We start from the raw sequence: 21,816 nt of genomic DNA, 5'->3' as shown, positions 1-21,816 counted from the left end.
GGATTTGTGTTGTTAATCTCATGATGATGCTTGTAGTTTAAGATTATTGAGGGACGAAGGGACCCTGAAGAAAGAAAAGAAGTTAAATTAGAATTTTTGGAGAAGAAAGGATGGGGGTTATGTCAAGGAAAGTAGTGCCAGCATGTGGTAATCTCTGCTTCTTTTGCCCATCATTGCGCGCAAGGTCTAGACAGCCTGTTAAACGCTACAAGAAGCTCCTTGCTGAGATTTTCCCCAAATCACAGGTCCCTCCATTTTGTTGACTTATACGTATAGCCGTATCTCAATTTTTGGCTGTTACTTAATTATTTTCTTCTCTGCAGGATGCTGAGCCAAATGATAGAAAGATTGCCAAACTTTGCGAGTATGCTTCCAAAAACCCTTTCCGCATCCCTAAGGTAGTAATATAATATTAACCTTTTTTGGAAAGCTTTTTTGGTGTCAGGAGTCTCCCTTAATAATTAATTTCTGATCAATGTGATTCAGATTACGGAATACCTGGAGCAAAGGTGTTACAAAGATTTGCGAAATGAGCACCTTGGCTCAGTGAAGGTTGTTACCGTCATCTACAGGAAGCTGCTATCTTCATGTAAGGAGCACATGTAAGTTTGATACTTATGTACCTATATGGAGAAATTTGGATCTTCTCTATCTTTATGTTCTAAAATCTATGTGTAGAGGAGGATCATCACATGATTGCTTTATAAGTTGTTTTGGCAACAGTGAAGAAGCTAGATTTAACATTCTCTATTGCAACTGAACTAGAAAGGCTCTTTATTTCTGTCTGTTAAATTACTTGGTTGGTTTTTGCAACCCCATGGTGCAGTTCTATAAAGTTCCATTTATCCATGAAAGAAAAGGTACACAAGAATTTAGAACTTAAAGAACGGAAACCTCAGTAAATTCCTCTCCCTTTGTAGAGGGGCTGAAGATAGACCTCAACTGGTTATCAAGAGTTATGTACCTGATGGAAATCCACATTATATCTATTCCTGATAAACTGTTGCTGCTGTTACGTTTTTGAGAATATAAAAGAGTTCAGAGTTATAAAACAACTTTTGGAGAAAGCAAACATAAGAGTTGTTCTAAGAAACTGTTATGGAAGTCATTTGGAAACAGTTGACCTTACGAAGTACCTATCCCCCCTCCCAGAATAAAGGATGAAGACCTACAACAATAACAACATACCAGTATTATCCCACATTGTGGGGTTTGGGGAGGATGGTGTGTACGCAGACCTTACCCCTACCTTGTGAGCATAGAGAGGCCGTTCTCAATAGACCCTCGGCTCAAGAAAGCATAAGTACCACATTAATTAAAATATAGACTAGAAGGGACAGTACCAAAAAGCCATATAAAAGCAGAATAAAAATAATAAGATAGTAAGGTGATCAACAATGAAATAAAACAACAGAAACCTATTACCAACAGAAAGCGAGGCTGTGTGCCGATACTACTGTTATGAACACTCTAGACTACCTACTCTACTATCCTAATCCTCGACCTCCATACCTTCCTATCAAGGGTCATGTCCTCGGTCAGATGAAACTGTGCCATGTCTTGCCTAAAACATGAAAGGATAAAGACCTAGTTTTAAATATTTTCTGAAACCTAATGAATGGAGAGGCGTAAGCAAGCTGGTCAGAACTCTAGTTCGGGATGCTAGAACTACTTTGAATTTGTCTTAGTTAGGTCACAACTAAAAAAGATGTCTTATTAAAAGGGTGGGGTTCAAATTAGGGGTGGGCATATATCGGGTAAAACCGATAACCCGAACCGTTAATTATTTATTGGGTTATCGGTATTGGGTTATTGGGTTAACGATTCGATAAAGGGTTAAAATTTTTTTTTTACTGGGTTACCGGTTCGGGCTCGGTTTGGCAATTCTGTTATTGGGTAAAATCGATAACCCAATAAGGATTAACTAATTTACTAGTTTACCCTTAAGTATATACATACTAGGGTTTCATAATTCATAGTTCACTCTTTGATTTTCCTATTCTTTCTCAGTTTCTCCGTCTCACGCCCTCAGCAGTCAGCCCGTCAAGATTCAAGCCGGCGTCAGTCGCATCACGCCCTCACCAGTCAGCCCGTCAAGACTTAGGCCGGCGTCCGTCGCATTTCTCAACTTCTTTCTTTCACTCTTTAGTCGCATCTTCACTTCATTTCTCAGATCCATCAGATTCTTCAGTTGCATCTTCACTTCACTCTTCAGTCACATTGTAGTGTTGAACTATTAGTTGAAGTGTTGAACTATTAGTGTTGAACTCTGTTCTATTGTTGCAGATTTAGTTCTATTGTTCTATTGTTAGCAGAACTATTAGTTCTATTGCTTAGCAGAACTATTTGATGAAGCTGTTCAGTCTTCAAAGCAGTCGAAGGGCAGTGACTCAACTTCTCACTTTTTCTTTTGACATTTAGAAAAATTGCATCATAAACAAGTGCATCGTGGATGACACTTGTATTTGTTATTCATTTAGATCCCTTGTATTTGCAGAAAGTGTCGAACTGAAAATATGACTGATATTCTGTTTTTTCGCCACTAACTGATATTGGGATTTTTGTTTATATTTTTTGGGTTGAAGAATGAAAGATAGAAACTTTGGTTAGTGTTTATTTTATTGGATGTTGCAGTAAATTTAAATTCTTGAGAAATAGAACAGTTCTGAAAAGAGTTTTAGCAAAACAGTTCTTAAAATCTTATAAAACTGTTTTAGCAAAACAATTTTATACCGAAACTGTTTTATACATCGCGAAACAGTTTTATACATTGCGAAACTGTTTTAGTTGTTTTATCTTATCGGGTAAACCGATAACCGAACCGATAATGATCGATCACCGATTAACCGATAACCGATAACCAATATCTTATCGGTTTGGTTATCGGGTTATGATATTTGTAACCGATAACCGATAGGCAAAACCGATAATATTCATTACCGAACCGAACCGACCGATGCCCACCCCTAGTTCAAATAGCCTATCCCTGTAATTGAAACATCTTTGTCGATTCATACCTTAACTTATCAAAATAGAAAAACAATCTACCTCTGTCCGCTTCATTTAAGATGTTATTTCCTTAATGAGATTATTTTAGTCTCACCCCACTTTTGCTTGGTGACTTTTATTCTTGCTTCCTATTGCCTATATTTTGTGCTGACGTTACTGATAGAGATCTAGTTATTCTTGAAACGAGGCAATGAATCATAATAAGGTGGCTAAGCAGGCAACAAAGTTCGCATTTACCGCGACTAATACTGCCGCATTTGAATGCTTGTATGAAGAACTTGGAGGCAAAGGAGGAGATAAGAAATTGCACAGGTTAGCCAAGGTGCGAGAAAAGAAGGTTCGTGACCTGGATCAAGTGAAGTACGTCAAGGACGAGGATGGTAGAGTGTTAGATGAGGCCCTTATTCGACGGAGATGGAAGACATACTTCCATAAACTCTTGAACAGGGGGTTAGGAACATTGTGCTGGGTGACTAAGAACACTCCGAGAGTCATCGAGACTTTGGGTATTGCAGGCATATAAGAGCTGGGGAGGTAGAGGGGACAATGCATAAAATGAGTAGGGGAAGAGCGACCGGGCCATACGAAATACCGGTTGAGTTCTGGAAGTGCGTGGGTAGGGCGGGCTTGGAGTGGCTCACTAGGTTATTTAATGTCATTGTTAGGACAAAGAGGAAGCCCGAGGAATGGAGATGGAGTACAATGATCCTGCTGTATAAGAACAAGGGTGATATACAAAATTGCAACAACTATCAGGGTATCAAGCTACTGAGCCATACTATGAAAGTATGGGAGAGGGTGGTGGAGCTGAGGGTGAGGAGGATTGTGTCGATTTCAAAGAACCAATTTGGATTTATGCCGGGACGTTCGACTACAGAAGCTATTCACCTTGTTAGGAGGTTGATGGAGCAATATAGGTAGCGGAAGAAGGATTTACATATGGTGTTCATCGACTTAGAGAAGGCTTATGATGAAGTGCCGAGGGAGGTGCTGTGGAGATGTATGGAGGCTAGAGGAGTTCTTGTTGCTTATATTAGGGCTATTAAGGACGTGTACGATGGAGCAAAGACTCGGGTGAGGACAGTGGGAGGGGATTCAGAACACTTCCAGTTGTGATGGGGTTGCACTAGGGGTCAGCCCTCAGCCCATTTTTATTTGCCCTGGCGATGGATATACTGACGCGACACATTCTAGAGGAGGTGCCATGGTGCATGTTATTTGCAGATGATATTGTATTGATTGACGAGATGCGTGGTGGTGTCAACGAGAGGTTAGAGGTTTGGAGGCATACCCTGGAGTCTAAAGGTTTCAAGTTGAGCAAAAACCAAAACAGAATACTTGGAGTGCAAGTTTAGTGGTGCGACTCAGGAAGTAGACGAAGATGTGAGGCTGGATTCACAAGTCATCCCCAGGAGAGAGTTTCAAGGACCTTGGGTCAGTTATGCAAGGGAATGAGGAGATCAACGAGGATGTCACACAATGTATTGGGGTGGGATGGATGAAATAGAGGCTCGCTTCCGATGTTCTGTGTGATAAGAATGTGCCACCAAAATTTAAAGGAAAGTTTTATAGAGCGGTGGTCAGACTGACTATGCTCTATCGAGCGGAGTGTTGGCCAGTCAAGAACACCCATGTCCAGAAGATGAAGGTGGTTGAAACAAGGATGTTGAGATGGATGTGCGGGCATACCAGGTTAGATAGAATTAGAAATGAAGTTATACGGGACAATGTGGGTGTGGCTCCAGTGGAAGACAAGATGAGGGAGGCGAGACTTAGATGGTTCGGCCATGTGAAGAGGAGAGGTACAGATGCACCGGTGAGGAGGTTTGAGAGGCTGGCATTGGAGGGCCAGCGGACAGGTAGAGGTAGGCCGAACAAGTATTGGGGAGAGGTGATTATGCGAGATATGGCGTCGCTCCAGCTTAGTGAGGACATGATCATGAATAGGAAGGTGTGGAGGTTGAGTATAAAGGTCAAGGGTTAGGTAGCCGAGCATTGTTCGTGTTTGTAGCAGTAGCTTTGATACATCACTTAGTGTCATTTGTGTATTTTCGTATCCATAGACTTCTATCTTTTTTGATAAGGTAAATTGAATTAATCAATCTATAGACTTCTATTATTACTTGTTATTGCCATGTTTTGATTTTCTATTTGCATTTCTTAGTGTTAGTTCTGTTAGTATTTTCGCTTCGGTGTCAGATTTGGTTTGGTTGTTATAGCCCTTCCATTTATCTTTTCCTGAGCCGAGGGTCTACCGGATACATCCTCTCTGCCTTCTTAAAGGTAGGGGTAAGGATTGCGTACACTCTATCCTCCCCAGACCCCACTTGTCGGACTACTTTGGGTATGTTGTTATTGTTGTTGTTAAGGCATTGAATCATAATACTGAAATAACATTTGTTAGTCCCTGTAGATGCCACCTCAAATATGTCTGTACACAATTCAAGTCATAGTAGTTAGCTATTTCCGCGGAAATTTCTGACTTGGAAATGGACCATCTATCATGATCTAGTTGGCTGAGTTAATTTTGGGTGGAAATGTTCTTTTGATATAGCATCAGTATCTATGCATGTGATATGCAGTTTTACTCTATTGCACTGATACAGTTAAAGTTTTGCATACAATTATTACTTCAGTTACTTTTGCACTTTATGCAGTTCAAACATAATGTAAAGGTTTAAATTTACAACTGCAGGCCACTATATGCTACTAGTCTATTGGGGATTATCCGCACTCTTTTTGAACAGACGCAGCATGATGAGATGCAAATTTTAGGTTGCAACACTCTCGTCGACTTCATCAATTGCCAGGTTTGTGTGCCGAAGAAAAATAGATGTTAATATGTACTGATACTGTGAGAAAGCACAGGAGAAATTATATTATTGATGTATTAACATATGTTACAATGAGCCCTATATATATACACACATAACATGTCCTACTCCTAATATATATTGGATTAGGGTTATTTATTTACTCCTATTTACATGACTATTCTAACACTCCCCCTCAAGCTGGTGCATATAAATCATATGTACCGAGCTTGTTACATATGTAGTTAATACGAGGACCAGTGAGGGACTTGGTGAAAATATCTCCAAGCTGATCATTCGACTTCACAAACTTTGTAGCAATATCTCCCGAGAGTATCTTTTCTCTAACAAAGTGACAGTCAATCTCAATGTGTTTAGTTCTCTCATGGAACACTGGATTTGACGCTATATGAAAAGCAGCTTGATTATCACACACAAGTCCCATCTGACTAATTTCACCAAATTTCAACTCCTTGAGCAACTGTTTGATCCAAATTAGCTCACATGTCGCCATAGCCATCGCTCGATATTCTGCTTCTGCACTAGACCGAGCAACCACATTCTGTTTCTTGCTCTTCCAGGACACCAAATTTCCTCCTACCAAGACACAATATCCAGACGTAGAACGTCTATCAGAAGGTGATCCTGCCCAATCAGCATCTGAGTATCCAACGATCTGCTCATGGCCTCGACCCTCAAACAATAAACCTTTGCCTGGAGCTGATTTTATATACCGAAGAATGCGAACAACTGCATCCCAATGACTATCACACGGAGAATCCATAAACTGACTCACAACACTCACAGAAAAGGAAATGTCAGGTCTTGTCACTATAAGGTAATTTAATTTACCAACCAACCGTCTATATCTTGCAGGATCGCTAAGAGGCTCCCCCTGTCCTGGCATAAGTTTAGAATTCGGATCCATCGGAGTGTCAACCGGTCTACAACCTGTCATTCCTGTCTCTTCAAGAATATCTAAGGCATACTTCGTTGTGAGATCACAACACCTGAGCTAGACTGAGCGACCTCAATACCCAGAAAATACTTTAGTTTGCCCAGATCCTTAGTCTGAAAGTGTTGCAAGAGATGTTGCTTCAATTTAGTAATACCATCCTGGTCATTGCCGGTAATAACAATGTCGTCAACATAGACCACCAGATAAATACAGAGACTCGAGGCAGAATGCCGATAGAATACAGAGTGATCAGCTTCACTCTGAATCATGCCAAATTCTCGAATAACTGTGCTGAACTTACCAAACCAGGCTCGAGGAGACTGCTTTAGACCATAAAGTGACCGACGCAAGCGACATACAAGGCCACGAGACTCCCCCTGAGCAACAAACCCAGGTGGTTGCTCCATATAAACTTCATCCTCAAGGTCACCGTGTAAAAAAGCATTCTTAATGTCCAGCTGATAGAGGGGCCAATGGCGAACAGCAGCCATGGATAGAAAAAGGCGGACTGATGCTATCTTAGCCACAGGAGAGAAGGTATCACTGTAATCGAGCCCAAATATCTGAGTATATCCTTTGGCAACAAGACGAGCCTTAAGACGATCAACCTTACCATCCGGACCAACCTTGACTGCATACACCCAACGACAACCAACAGTAGATTTACCTGAAGGAAGAGGGACGAGCTCCCAAGTACCACTCGTATGTAAAGCAGACATCTCGTCAATCATAGCCTGTCGCCATCCTGGATGAGACAATGCTTCACCTGTAGACTTAGGGATGGAAACAGAGGACAAAGAAGATAGAAAAGCATAATAGGGTGATGACAAACGATGATAACTCAAACCGACATAATGGGGATTAGGATTAAGGGTGGCCCGTATACCTTTCCGAAGTGCAATCGGTTGATTAAGAGGAGACAAGTCCGCAGTATTAGCAGGTTCGGGTGCAGGACATGAATCAGCTGGACCTGATGCTGGGCGCGGACGACGATGATATGTCAAAAGTGGTGTTCCTGTGGCACTAGACTCCTCAACGGTTGGAATGGATAAGACTTCTATAGCGGAAGGTGAAGGAGGAGCTATAGGAGACTCGGGTAAGACTTCTGTGGCGGAAGGTGAAGGAGGAGCTATAGTAGACTCCTTAAAGGTCGGTATAGGTAAGACCTCAGATATATCAAGGGGGTCAGAAAGGTCAGAAGAGGTAAAGAAAGGTTTAGACTCAAAAAATGTGACGTCAGAGGACATAAAGTACCTACGAAGATCAAGTGAGTAACAACGATATCCCTTCTGAACACGAGAATAACCAAGGAAGACACACTTGAGAGCACGAGGAGCTAACTTATCTTTCCCAGGGGCTAGGTTATGAACGAAACAAGTGCTCCCAAAAACACGAGGGGGAACAGAGTATACGGGTGATTGGGGAAACAATACTGCATACGGTATCTGATTCTGGATGGGAGAGGAAGGCATCCGATTAACTAAATAACAAGCTGTGAGAACTGCATCGCCCCAAAAACGCAGCGGAACATGAGATTCAATGAGAAGTGTGCGAGCAGTCTCAATGATGTGCCTATTCTTTCTCTCTGCAACCCCATTTTGCTGAGGGGTATAAGGACAAGAGGTCTGATGAATAATTCCTTGAGAAGTCATAAACTGCTGAAATTGAGAGGATAAATATTCTAAGGCATTATCACTGCGAAAAGTGCGAATGGAAACACCAAATTGATTTTTAATTTCAGCACAAAAATTCTGGAATATAGAAAACAACTCAGAACGATCTTTCATTAAGAAAATCCAAGTACATCTTGAATGATCATCAATAAAACTAACAAAATAACGAAATCCCAAGGTTGAACTGACTCTACTAGGACCCCATATATCAGAGTGAACTAAAGAAAAAATAGACTCTGCGTGACTCTCAATACTACGAGGATAGGAGGCTCGGGTATGTTTCCCGAGCTGACATGACTCACACTCTAATGTGGATAAACTAGACAAACCAGGCACCATCTTCTGAAGCTTGGATAAGCTTGGATGTCCTAAACGTCTGTGAATTAGGTCCGGAGGATCTGTAACTAGACATGCCTTGGAGGATTTTAGGGAGTTAAGGTAGTAAAGCCCTTCTGATTCAAGTCCTGTTCCAATCGTCTGCCCTGTACTGCGGTCCTGCATAATAAAAGAATCATCAATAAAATATATACCACAATGGAGGGCACGAGTCAAACGACTAACAGATGCAAGATTAAAAGGACAGCCAGGGACATAGAGAACGGAATCTAGAGTGACAGAGGGTAGGGGATTCGCTTGTCCAACTCCTTTTGCTTTGGTTTGAGACCCATTGGCTAAAGTAACAGTGGGAAGAGACTGTGAATACGCAATATTTGACAAAAGTGATTTATTACCAGAGATATGATCAGAAGCGGCTGAGTCCACAACCCATTGTCCAGGAGGACTAGACTGGGAAACACAAGCAAAAGAATTACCAGCAACAGAAGTATTAGTCTGAGCAACAGAAGCTACTTGTGGAGATGTCTGCTTACTTGCTCGATACTGAAGGAACTCATTATACTCCCCTTCAGATAAAGAAAATCCCTGGTTACCTGTAGTCTCAGTCTGAGCAACATAAGCATTTTTGGGTGGGCGGCCATGTAAAGAATGGCATACATCACGAGTGTGTCCAAATTTATGACAATAAGAGCACTTGGGTCTAGATCTTCCAAAACGACCTCCTCCTCGTCTATTCTCCATAGTATGAGATGCCCGATTGTCCACTGATTGGGATACGAGGACAGATGAGTCAAGTGTCTGTGATGAGCTCACTGGGTGACTAGGTGCTGCAGCAAGGCGAAGTAATCGAGAGAATAATTCATCAACTGTGGGGACGGTTGGACTAGCCAAAATCTGGTCACGTACTGAATCAAGGTCATTAGGGAGTCCAGCGAGTGTAAGAACTAGAAACATCTTCTGTCGTTGCTCTTGTTGTTTTTCAATACTGGCAGAAACTGGCATCAACGTCTCAAATTCTTCCATGACTGCCTGAACTTGTCCCAAGTAAGTAGACATATCTAATTCCTGTTTCTTCAAGCTTGTCATTCGCGATATTACATCATAGAAACGAGATATGTCATTAGTGTATAGATTACGAGCCTTTTCCCAAACTAAATAACATGTCTGGAATGGACGGAACAAGGGCATCAACTTGGAATCAATAGATCGCCACAGGATACTACATAACTGAGCATCGACCTTCTCCGACTGTGTTTTGGCCTTTTCATCACCTTCGCTAGCCTTTTTTGTTAAATGATCTTGAACTCCTTGACCTTTACACCACAACTCGACAGATGAAGCCCAATCTAAGTAGTTTGAACCTCCCATTAAAGGTTCTGAGGTAATCATAACACCGGAACTGCCAGAACCCGGGTTTCTAGACTCGAAAGCATCGACTCCCAAAGACATGGTTGGATTATCACCAAATAACAAAAAGAATCAACTGAAAATTCTCTGAAACAGATGAAGAAAACACTGTGTTTGCCGGAAAAGTACTGTAGCTGCCGGAAAAATTAGTGTAGTCGCCGGAAAAAACTCAAAGTGGTCGGAATCAAACGAAAACAGGATGGGTAGGGTCGGAATTGCTGTGCGACCAGGCTGTCCTGAAGAAGCTCGGCCAAAAAATGGCCGGAAGAGGCCTCACGCGCCGGCGCGTGACGACGGAGACTCGCCGGAAAATATTTTCCGGCGGCGCGTGAGGGCGCGTGGAAGAGGTTCTGCCGGAGAAATTTTTGTGGTTTGGTCGCCGGAAGCTGATCTATCTCGTGGTGGTGTTGGTTTTTGCACAACACCGACGGATATTGATTTTTTTCTTGCGGACAGTGCTGTTTTGCCGGAAAAAAAAAAGGTTTTTTTTTTTCTTCCCGGAGTCGCTGGAATTTACGCACAGCGATAAATATCTCACGATAGCTCTGATACCATGTGAGAAAGCACAGGAGAAATTATATTATTGATGTATTAACATATGTTACAATGAGCCCTATATATACACACACATAACATGTCCTACTCCTAATATATATTGGATTAGGGTTATTTATTTACTCCTATTTACATGACTATTCTAACAGATACCATCCTTATGAAAGAGTATTTTGAAGTACTTGTACTCGGCTCATGTATCTGTACCAAGAACGTGAACTGGGTAGTCGTGGAATATAAATGCCACTGAGTAATTTGGTAATGCATCATTGTGTCTTTTACTGATATATCATAATTTTGAAGCCTCTAGCCAGGTACCAAGCACTGATGTCTGTTAGGATTTAGGATTATAGTGTTGCAAGTACATTATATTACCATGAGGAGGATGTAAATTTTGATGGATGAGTAGAGAAATATTAGTACACCTATCCAACAAGGGGTGCTTTTGGGTTTTTATTCTTGGTGGATTGGGTTTACCCCATGGAAGTGGTCTGAGCGAAGGACAATGGAGTGTGGTTTTGATAAATGGGTTTAGAAGAACCTAGAAAATATTTTGGGTTGCTGTTAAAAAGTGGATTTAAGCTCTCTTCCTTTTCCTTATTAAGCAGATGGATGGTACGTATATGTTCAACTTAGAAGGCCTTATACCTAAAATGTGTCAACTAGCTCGAGAAATTGGAGATGATGACAGAGCTCTGTGCTTGCGGTCTGCAGGAATGCAAACTCTTGCTGTCTTGGTAAAAACTCTCTCTCTCTCTCTCTCTCTCTGCTATATTTTATTTCATTATACTTGCACAAATCTCAAGTACCTGAACTTGGAACCACTTCAGGTGTTTTGGGGTGTTTTCTGATATTACGAATAACTAGGTCTTGGTGACATGGACATGATATTACCTTCTTTGAAGGATTACATGGACATGATATTACCTTCTTTGAAGGATTTAGCTGCATTTGTTGTTTTACTAACATTGAGGCTCACATTAACCGAAGGGGGCCCTTGTTGCTTTTTTGCGCTTCTCTCTCTCTCTCTCTCTCGAAAACATTGACTGGACATGTCTTGCACCAGTTAGAACTAGGAGGTGCTCATGTATGGTGATAAAAGCTTGCCTTTCCTGATAGCTGCTCTCATACTCGTGACAATTGCATGTGGCACTGTTCCTTTTTTTGGTGTTAGGAATAATTAACTCACTTCAAAGACTAATTTCTTGATGTTTGTGCCTGTCCAAACTCATCGACACGGAAATTATGACAGGGATGCACCTTATTCAATTGATGGTAAATATCTACTTATATGTCATCTTTTGCCAGCTAATTCTACCAGTTGACACAGATACTTAGCTAGTAACTGTAAAAGTTTCAAGTGTATAAAGCTGTCCCTTCAGGGACATCGGATAAAAATTCGGAAGTTTCAAGTGTATGGTAAGTGAGGAAAGGTGCCTGTTTGGTTCACTACTTCTAGTGCGGCTTCTGTAACTAGGATAGGAAGCTTTTTCATGACATCTAAGCTCTAATTTCTCAAGTAGTAGGTTAGAGATTGCCCGTTTCCGTTATTTTAAGAAATTCACTTTAATGTTGTTCATCCAGAGATGATAAAAAGTTCTTGAAGAGAACAGGTAAAGTGAAGGTAATTCAATCTAGCATGAGGTTCACTATTTGTTTATAAGGTTAAAGTAGTAAACAACTTATATGCTATTAAGGTCACTTAAGGACCACTTTGTCATCATAGCTACACATTCACATTTTCGTGTGCATCAATTTTATTGGATGTGCATATATATTTTTGTTTCCTTGTATTTGTCTAATTTCTCTTTAGGCTACACTGTGGAGCCTATACTTTTGCTATTTTCATCTTTCTCTTCCTGTGTTTCTTTTGTTTTCATCTTTTCTTTTTTCTTTTAGGTGTGGTTTATGGGGGAGCAGTCCCACATCTCCATGGACTTCGATCATGTAAGATTATTTCAATGTTACTCAGTTGTTCAATTTTCGAATCATGAAATTCTCCAACTGCCAGTTTGTTTTTCTAATGTTGCCATGAAAATAATGCAGATTATCACTGCGACTTTGGAGAATTACATTACTTTCACAGTGAACCTAGAGAATGGCAGACAAGATGGTAAACAATCTCAACCTGAACAGTGGATTCAAGGAGTGTTGAGCAGTGACGATCACAGCTCATCTTTCCCTGATATGAGCAAGAAGGTTTCCTCCTTGCCAAATATCATGAATGCAGATATAAAATTGACATCCTCAATGTAAGTTTATATACCTAAAAAAGCAACATTATTTTCTCCGCCTGGCACTGTAATAGATTATGGTCTTACTTTATATTATTGTCTAACTCTAATCAGAGAAACAACCAAAAGCCCCTCTTATTGGGCCAGAATTTGCTTACGTAACATGGCCTTACTGACAAAAGAAGCGACTAGTGTACGGCGGGTTCTTGAACCTCTTTATCATTGTTTTGACACTGAAAACTATTGGGCTTCAGAGAAAGGACTCGCCTGCTCAGTGCTCATGGATTTGCAGTGCTTGTTAGAGGAATCAGGTGATTCATGGGCTCCTTGTTCTTTGTTTGTCTGTTGCTCGTTCAATTTTCCCTTATACAGATTTTGACCCCAGGTGAGAATTCCCATTTGTTGCTATCCATCTTGGTCAAGCACTTGGATCATAAGAACATTGTCAAGCAGCCTGACATACAGATCAGTATAGTTAACGTGGTCACACACTTGGCAGAAAATGCAAAAGAGCAAGCTTCCACTACAATAGTTGGTGTCATTCGTGACCTGATTAAGCATTTAATGAAGTGCATGCAGTATTCAGCTGAAGCATCTAGTTCGAAAGACAGATTAGATAATTCTAACTCCAATCTTCAGTCTGCCTTAGAGAGGTGCATATTACAGCTCTCAAATAAGGTTTGTCTTGGATAATTTGGTTTTCAATTGGCTGCAAGCATGTGCATTATATTCGGAACTTTTCTTTTGTTTGAGCAAGTTGTCAATGAAGTAAATTGGCTTCATCTAAGTTTACTTGCAATCCACTATCCTTTATTCTGTTTCCATATGTTCTCTATGTTATCTTTTTTGATTTCTTTGACAAAACAATTCACTTTGTAGTTTGAGAGTTGAAGTTTTGTTCTATAGCTTCCATGGCTAATAAAGATATGTATGGACCAGACTTCATCCAAAAAGAAAAAAGAAGGAATTGTATGGACCAGAAATGCATGCTTATTAGAGCTACGAGTTGAATAACCTTGATACCACGTACTAGACCCAAGGAGACGGTTAGTTTTAATCACTGCAAGCGAATAAAAGATAAGCACTGTGTAGTCCTTTGTTTGGCCTACTTCTCTTTCACTCAATCACGAGAATAAGTTTTTCATAGAAATAGAAATCTTTTGTATTTCCTAGAATTTATACCAGTAAGTAATTCTAAAGATCTACTTTGGACTAGGTTTCAAATTTCAACAACTACTCTTCTAAAGGCATACTCACTAGACTATGTACTAGCTTCTGGCGCTATTCAAAGGCCAATGTTGATGCTTTCAGTCAAAACTGTGTTGATAATAAGTTGGTCAATTTTTTTTATAGTTTCTGGGGAATAAGTTCTATCTCTAATTTTAATGTTTGTCTGCTCAATGTATTTCTATAGTTTTTCGCTATAAGCTGCTTGCTATCACCAAGTACAATTGATAGCTAGCATCAACATCCTACTTGCCTCTGGGAGAGTGCACGAAGCCATTATACGGTGAATGGTGTATTTTTATTTTTACTTCTAACTTTAGATCGTCATTTGCTGATTTGCATGAGCATACTATGTGCAGTACGTTTTAGGTGAAGGTCGTGTTTTTATTATGACATCTATGTCATTAACAGGTTGCTGATATGGGGCCTATACTTGATATGATGGGCATGGTGCTAGAGAACATTCCAGCGAGCATCGTGGCAGCTAGAACAATGATTGCCGTTGTGTATCGCACAGCACAAATTGTCTCTTGCATTCCTAATGTGTCATATTACAGGAAGGTAACCAGAATCTGTTGTAGAGCTCCTGATACATGGTTTGTTACTTTTATGTATTGCAAATGGTCTAATCTGCTTTCGATCGACCTCAGGCTTTTCCAGATGCCCTCTTTCACCACTTGCTCTTGGCGATGGCACACACTGACCATGAAACACGAGCTGGAGCACACCATATATTCTCCACTGTGCTTATGGCACCTGTCAGTCACTTGTCATCTCTACATAGTAGAAATTCTTCCCAGGGTATTCTACTCCAATCACCAAGGAAGTTGGCTAAGGTGAGAACTAAGAGTTTCTCCATTCAAAATGGAAACACAGATGAAAATGGTTCCAGAGATGAAGTGGGAGAAGAAAATGAAGATGTCAGTCGCCATTCACATCAATCTGCTGATTCATCTCGAAGTCAATCCTGTAGCTTCAAGGATGCTCTCCCTGACAGGAAACCAGTATGGAAGCACTAATGTCTTTCTTTAATTGCAAGAAATGTCCATGACTTTGTTTTCTTTTTAAGCTAATTAAATGTCTAATTCTCTGAAATATTCCAGGATCTCACTTCACTTCGGTTGAGTAGTCACCAAATGAGTCTTCTGCTTTCATCTATCTGGGTTCAGGCAACACTGGCTGATAATACACCTTCTAATTTTGATGCGATGGCCCATACATACAAAATTGTGTTACTTTTCACTCGATCAAAGGTTCAAACCAATCTCTTTTGTCATATACGTTGTCGCAGTTACAGTTCTCAATGTTCTAGACAAATCCTTGACCATAGAAATGTTTTCTTTTCTTTATTTTCTGGCCTTCTCTTTATAGCATCGCAAGTGTCTAACTCTATCCAGAGATGCATGGGGAAACGTTCATGCATTTTGTCTCTCTTGTACGGTGGTGTTTGGACGTGTGAGTGTTGAAAAAAGTAGAAATAAATTTGTAAATGTTCTTTGGTCAGTGTGTTTTCTCAAAAGAGTTTCCTGGGTGGAAAAGTTCCTTGAGGAAATAGCTATAACCAAAAGGTTATTTCCATTCACACAACATTCAGAAAACTTCAAGAAACTACAATTATCGAAACAGGTTTTTCTTTTGCACAAACTATTTTCTCCAAAGAAATCTCTGACAAAGGCTATTTTGAAATCTAGACAAACTGTTATAAGTCTTATCTTGCTTGATCTCCATCTTTTATGTTGTTCCGCAACTGTTTTCATCAATCACATAATAGTTAGTTTTGCTAATTGCAGAATTCTAGTCACATGGCGCTTGTTCGATCTTTTCAGTTAGCCTTCTCTCTGAGGAGTATTTCGATGAATAGAGAAGGTGAGTTGGGTTCACTATCAAGTTCCACCATTTTACATACTTGGGGAATACAAGCTTAGAGTTATTTAGTTTGGTTTCACAGAATAAATTGGCATCAGTACTACGACCTGATAAAAATTTCAATCACTTGAAGTTCCTGACTGGGTTGTCGACGATTACTTCTGTATCTTGCATTATGAAATTTTTAATTTTATCAGAATTAATGTCTTTTGGTGCGAATATTGACTATTATTTTACTCACTGCTTACTGAAGGAGGTTTACAACCATCTAGAAGAAGGTCTCTATTTACTTTGGCATCATATATGCTCATCTGTTCAGCAAGGGCGGGAGGTCTCCCTGAACTAATTCGTGTGGTTGAATCATCACTGACAGACGAAATGGTTAATCTCCCAAGCTTCTTTGAGTTTTTGTTTAGTTTGCTGGATAAGTAGTTGATTTCTTCCAATTTTGCTGTTAGGCCGAATTTCATCAGCTCTCCATGTTTTCTAATATCATTTGATTTGTATAAATGTAATAAATGTGATAAGTGTTTGGTTAATAGGTTGATCCTTACCTTAAGTTGGGTGAAGATGTCAGGCTGCAAGCTGCATCTGAAGCCTCTGGTAGCAAAGCATATGGTTATGGGTCACCGGAAGATGAAATTGCAGCTTTGAAATCCCTGTCAGCAGTAGAATTAGATGATGAGAAGCTTAAAGAAATCATTATGTTGCACTTCACAACTAAATGCAGAACATTGTCAGAGGTATCGACTTTCTCAAAATTTGATGTATGATGCAAGTTCATAACCTCATAGGTGGTGAGGAACTTTGGTCTATTGGGAAGACAGACTTATACACATTAATGACATTTTTTTTGGGTCGTTAATAGCTAGTTTAATTTGTTTGCTGAATGCAGTTATCTAGAGTAGAAAGAAGATTGTTTCAAAATAGCAAGAATGTTATAGAAAGCATAAAAGGTCTTTCTCCTTACATTTCTATTTTTGGTGCAAGGAACCCACGTTGTATAGCTGGGTAATTTGATGGAAGATTGTGGTTGCCTCAGGTTTAGTCATAGATACTACTAGTACATTCTTTTGTGACACCGACTTGGTGTTATAACAATGAAGTTTATTGACTTATTAAGAAACTAACAGAAAAAGGGCAGCCCGGTGCACTAAGCTCCCGCTATGCGCGGGGTTCGGGCTTGGGCCGGACCACAAAGGTCTATTGTACGCATTAACATGCATTTTTGCAAGAGGGTATTTCCACGGCTCGAACCCGTGACCTCCTGGTCACATGGCAGTAACTTTACCAGTAACGCCAAGGCTCCCCTTCGAAGAAAACTAACAGAGTGGAAATAAAAGCAGGTTGAATAAATAGTTTCTTGTTTGGATAAAATTGCAACTTAGCCTATCGATATGATAACGTTGCTTCAATTTTAGATGATTCGAAATGTGACCTGAAATCTATGAAATTAATATCCACATACTAAGGCATGATTTGAATCAGTTATCTTAAACGATTCCATGAGTTTTCTGCTACTGAAGGATGAAAGTCTTTGACTGGAGCATAATCTGCTCTAGTTACAAACATGTTGTATCTTGTTTATGCAACATCGGAAAATGGATCCGCTGTCAATATGTTCTCTTGTTTTCCTCTTTCGTAAAACGTTTTTGGGGAATGGAGAAACTCCTGGTATGGAGTGCCTCTCATTTAATAGGCCCTACGCGGTGTGTATCCAGATTAGTAGGGCTAGTGCATTCCAGATACTGGATGGTTATACCCAGGAAAGGAAAAAAATCCCTCTTATGGTTTATAAACTAGTAAATAAATGAGCTTCTTAGTAAATACATGAGCTTCTTAGTACAGGATTTGTTCTCATTTTCTTCTGGAACAGGATGTTGAATCTTGGCTAATGTTTTCCAGGATGAGTTATCAAGCATAAGAAAACAACTCTTGGAAAGGTTTGAACCAGACGATGCATATCCACTTGGAATTCCTTTGTATATGGAAACACCTCACCCCTGCTCTCCACTTGCTCAGATTGACTTTGAGACTTTTGATGAGGTTGAATAGGAATCATTTTCTGTATTTTACATATACATATATTTATGTCTAGTTGGTTACTTTTTCTTTTGTGATACAAAGAGAGGACTCTTGAACGTTTTCTTCCACCCCAAACGCATGGCTTTCAAATATGCTCTTTAAGAGAGTTAATTATGTTTCTTTACTCTATCAGGTCATGGCATCTCCTTCCCTCATAGATGAAGAAGCAATTTCAGATGCTAATGGAAGCCAATCAGGTCGAAAGACCTCTCTTTCCATCAATTCCCTTGACATTCTAAGTGTGAACCAGCTTTTAGAATCGGTGAGTAACTGCTTAGAAACACATGTTTAGGAATATTTGTTTCGTTGTTAATGTTGTAGATTAGTCTTTGGAAAGTTTCGCTTACACATTATTTTTTTTTAAACATTTAAAACTATGAAAATCCACTTGGTTTTTGCGCCATTGCAAAGAGACTAAGAAGAGGGAACAAAGAATAGAGAAATATGTCTCGACACTTGTCTTTATGAGGCATCAGGGGTTCCGCCTATCTTTTGTCTTCCCATTAGTGAAGCATAGTAACAAAAAGGACGATAACGAATGATCTCTCCCACCCCTTTGTATCGGTGTCGATCAGGCACGATAGTGGTGGTGATCGGGATAAGGGGAGCATCTGGTCAGTTGCAGTGGAAGCGGATGCTTAGATTGTTGGTGAAGACGAAGAAATAAAAAGATGGGAAAATTGAGAAGAATAAGATGACAATGAAGACAAAAGTAATGCAAAAAAGAAAAGAAATTTGTTTATGTCTCGGCAAACCTACTTTCTCCATTTTCTGTCTCTTCTGCTTCAAGTCGAGTTGAAGCCCTAGTTTGTAGGCAAAGGCCAAGATTATGATAAAGAGAGTACTTTTTAGCAAAACCCTAAAAGTTCTTGAAAAGAACATGAAAGCCCTGATTAGAAAAGGAAAAGAACATGAAAACTAAAGGTTGAACACTTGCAAAGTTGTCGTCTACAAGCTAAAATCCCAAACAAACTAGGGTTGCCATTTTCTTCTTAATCAAGAGAGAGTCCTAAAACTACAAAACAAACACCTGAGCATTACACCTAATCAAATAACAGCATTAACAATTTACAGTCTAATAACTCCTAAGCTACATTCCAGTAACTCCTAAACTACCTTGGGACTAAAGAAAAGTAAATCAGATTGACTGTAGTATGAACAATACACTTGAACAATAACTTTGTTTGTCCCTCTGTCATCAGCTCTCCTTGGGTTGGAAAAAGATTTGTCCTCATTTTTGTCCTTCCTTGATCAGTAGGATGTCCAGGTGATCCTTTCTGTCGTTACTTTCTTTTTCTTGCCAACTGGAGTTTCTATAAGTGTTAACTCTCTTAATTTGCATCTCTTGCCCTCTGTACAGTAATCATTTGCTTATATAGCATATAAGCTAAATTTACGGTATCACACCACGGTTACAGTTGCATGCTTTACCTCCATAATCGTGTCATGTTCATGACATGGGAACTTTTTGATTTTTCATGCATTTCCCCTAATGTGATTAGATTGAAGTTCGTGTCTCTTAGAGATTGTATTTTTGACTCTCAAAGCTGTTGTACTTGAATTCATGGTTGTTGGGATGCACCAAAACACTCTTGCTTAGGCTATCTCCATCCTTGTGGATCTGCTAGTGAATAAATCTGAGTCTGATCGAATTCTTGTTGGCTAAATTCTTATGAATTCCTATTAAACAATCAGTGGTTGCTGCTCCTCATCATCTGGTAGAAACTTAGAAAGGTTGAAATCTGTGTTATCTGTCTCCACATCATAAAAAGGTGCAGATTCCCAGCTGAAATTATCATCTCCTGAATCATTGTTGATATCCTATAAGAGTAACTTTTTTTGGAAAATACAGGTACGCCACAAAAAATATGACAATTGCCTTCGTTATGACTTATGAGTTCATCTTTATTTTCCATCCGTCGAAGCTTCACTATAATATCTTCCAACCCTGGCATGGTGACGACTAACAAACCAAAGCAAGCACTAAAAGAGAAGGGAAACAAAGAATTAGGAGAAGACAGAAGAAGATAGATGATATTTAAGAGGTGTAAAGAACCTAAACTATGATAATGGACAACCAATTGAACAAAAGTCAATTAACCATAGAGGATGTGGCTTGGCACTCTCTAAAGCCAAGAAAGCCTTTTATCTTTTATCTCAAAATTTTGGATTTTCTTACTTTTTCTTCAATTTTTGTGCTATACACCTCTTGAACAACCAAAAGACACCTCTTAAAAATACACCTCTTAATTTAGAAAATCAACCTTTTCTTAAACTGAATAACTAATGCATATTATCCCCTCTTTAGACTACTTTCATATTTGTTGTATCCCCTTATTTTTTCCATGCATTTGCTATTGTAATGCTTCAGACTCTTCCTACATCCTTGATCAAGAGACCTTTACAACACCTATGCCTTTTCATCTTCTTTCATATTCTTTGTGCCCCATCATTTCATCCATGCATGTGTTATTACGATGCTACAGACACTTCCTAAATCCTCACTAATGAGACGGTTTCAACAATTTTGAAATTAATGGAGGGTAATTAAAGTTGCAACACATGATATATCCACACTCTTCCTCTTCTCAATCCGTTACCTAGCATAGAAGAATTTACTTAAGCATGAAATCCATCGGATATGCGACAGTTCCAGCAAAAGCTTCAAGTGGGTCTTCTGTTTATTTTCCTGAACTGCAAAGTGTATAAGGTTCTTAATTCTTTTCTTCTTTTGTCTCTTTCACTTTGAGAATTGATGATTTTATGTGATTTGGTTTAAAATTACTGTAAGTCGTGAATGAAATCCTGTTCTTTCTTAATATTTTTGCGTTGAATATTTGGGTTTTACATTCGTATGTAGAAACATCCTAAAGGTTAAAAAGAACCGTGCTTTTTATTTTGAAAAATAAGATTAAGAGAAAAAGAAATAAATACTCCAAAGGCGATGGCAAAACAAAGTTATCGTGTGAGCAGAAAGCTTATATCATACTATCAAATTTAAATGATTTAAACCTGCAAATCATATATACATTAAGTGCTGCGATTGTCACTTTGATAAAAACTTAGCTTTCGTGTAACAACGTTAGTAGGAAAAAAATCTGAAATTGAAAACTAATATCATGAACAAGTAGAAATTACAATTAAAATTTTCAGGTGAGCTTGATATTCGGATCGAGTGAAGCTTTTGAACATGGGGTTTTAAAGATATCATTTGTTTCTTTTGTCTCTTCTCCCCCCTCTACATGTGTGGTGGGTGTCTATGTATCTATAAGATTAGGGATGGAAGTCTAAGAATGGTGTGAGGAGTTGTTCAGAGAAATAAATTGATTCCTTTTGGAATTTTTAAAAGACTTGAGATGAGAAAAAGAAATAATATGTTTGCTCATAAAAGGAAAAATTAACCTTTTCTGTAGTTCTTACTAGAAAGAGAAGTTACAAATAAGGAAGAGAAGAAGGAAATAAGAAACGAAATGGAAAGTGAAAGAAAAGGAAAAAGAAAAAGGAAACGGAGGAAAAAAAAATGAAAAAGGAACAAATGAAAAGTGAAAGAAATTTAATTTTAACATTATTCATTTGATGACAAGATGGCCAAGATTGGTGGCTTTACATTTTTTTTGAATTCAACAAATTAAAAGGAAAATTAGTACTATATA

General features: G+C 39.2%; 1 protein-coding gene across 2 annotated transcripts in view; it reads left to right on the top strand.

Annotated features, from left to right (window-relative positions):
• The window catches only part of LOC109232194, a 29,005-nt gene that overhangs the window by 389 nt on the left and 6,800 nt on the right, over nucleotides 1–21,816 (top strand). For both annotated transcript variants that reach the window (XM_019397876.1, XM_019397877.1), the window contains exons 2-18: nucleotides 37–245; nucleotides 324–398; nucleotides 487–602; nucleotides 5,705–5,819; nucleotides 11,360–11,488; nucleotides 12,651–12,698; nucleotides 12,798–13,003; nucleotides 13,100–13,296; nucleotides 13,371–13,663; nucleotides 14,624–14,773; nucleotides 14,863–15,216; nucleotides 15,316–15,465; nucleotides 16,003–16,078; nucleotides 16,332–16,459; nucleotides 16,621–16,821; nucleotides 17,984–18,124; nucleotides 18,297–18,425. In XM_019397876.1, the coding sequence (XP_019253421.1) occupies nucleotides 111–245; nucleotides 324–398; nucleotides 487–602; nucleotides 5,705–5,819; nucleotides 11,360–11,488; nucleotides 12,651–12,698; nucleotides 12,798–13,003; nucleotides 13,100–13,296; nucleotides 13,371–13,663; nucleotides 14,624–14,773; nucleotides 14,863–15,216; nucleotides 15,316–15,465; nucleotides 16,003–16,078; nucleotides 16,332–16,459; nucleotides 16,621–16,821; nucleotides 17,984–18,124; nucleotides 18,297–18,425 (2,643 nt within the window). In that variant the 5' untranslated portion in view covers nucleotides 37–110. The remainder of the gene's footprint in view (nucleotides 1–36; nucleotides 246–323; nucleotides 399–486; nucleotides 603–5,704; nucleotides 5,820–11,359; nucleotides 11,489–12,650; nucleotides 12,699–12,797; nucleotides 13,004–13,099; nucleotides 13,297–13,370; nucleotides 13,664–14,623; nucleotides 14,774–14,862; nucleotides 15,217–15,315; nucleotides 15,466–16,002; nucleotides 16,079–16,331; nucleotides 16,460–16,620; nucleotides 16,822–17,983; nucleotides 18,125–18,296; nucleotides 18,426–21,816) is intronic.

Source organism: Nicotiana attenuata, chromosome 9, assembly GCF_001879085.1.
Source record: "Nicotiana attenuata strain UT chromosome 9, NIATTr2, whole genome shotgun sequence".
NCBI lineage: Eukaryota > Viridiplantae > Streptophyta > Magnoliopsida > Solanales > Solanaceae > Nicotiana > Nicotiana attenuata.
Note: the sequence above shows the minus strand (reverse complement) of the source record. Positions and strands in the feature narration are given on the sequence as shown.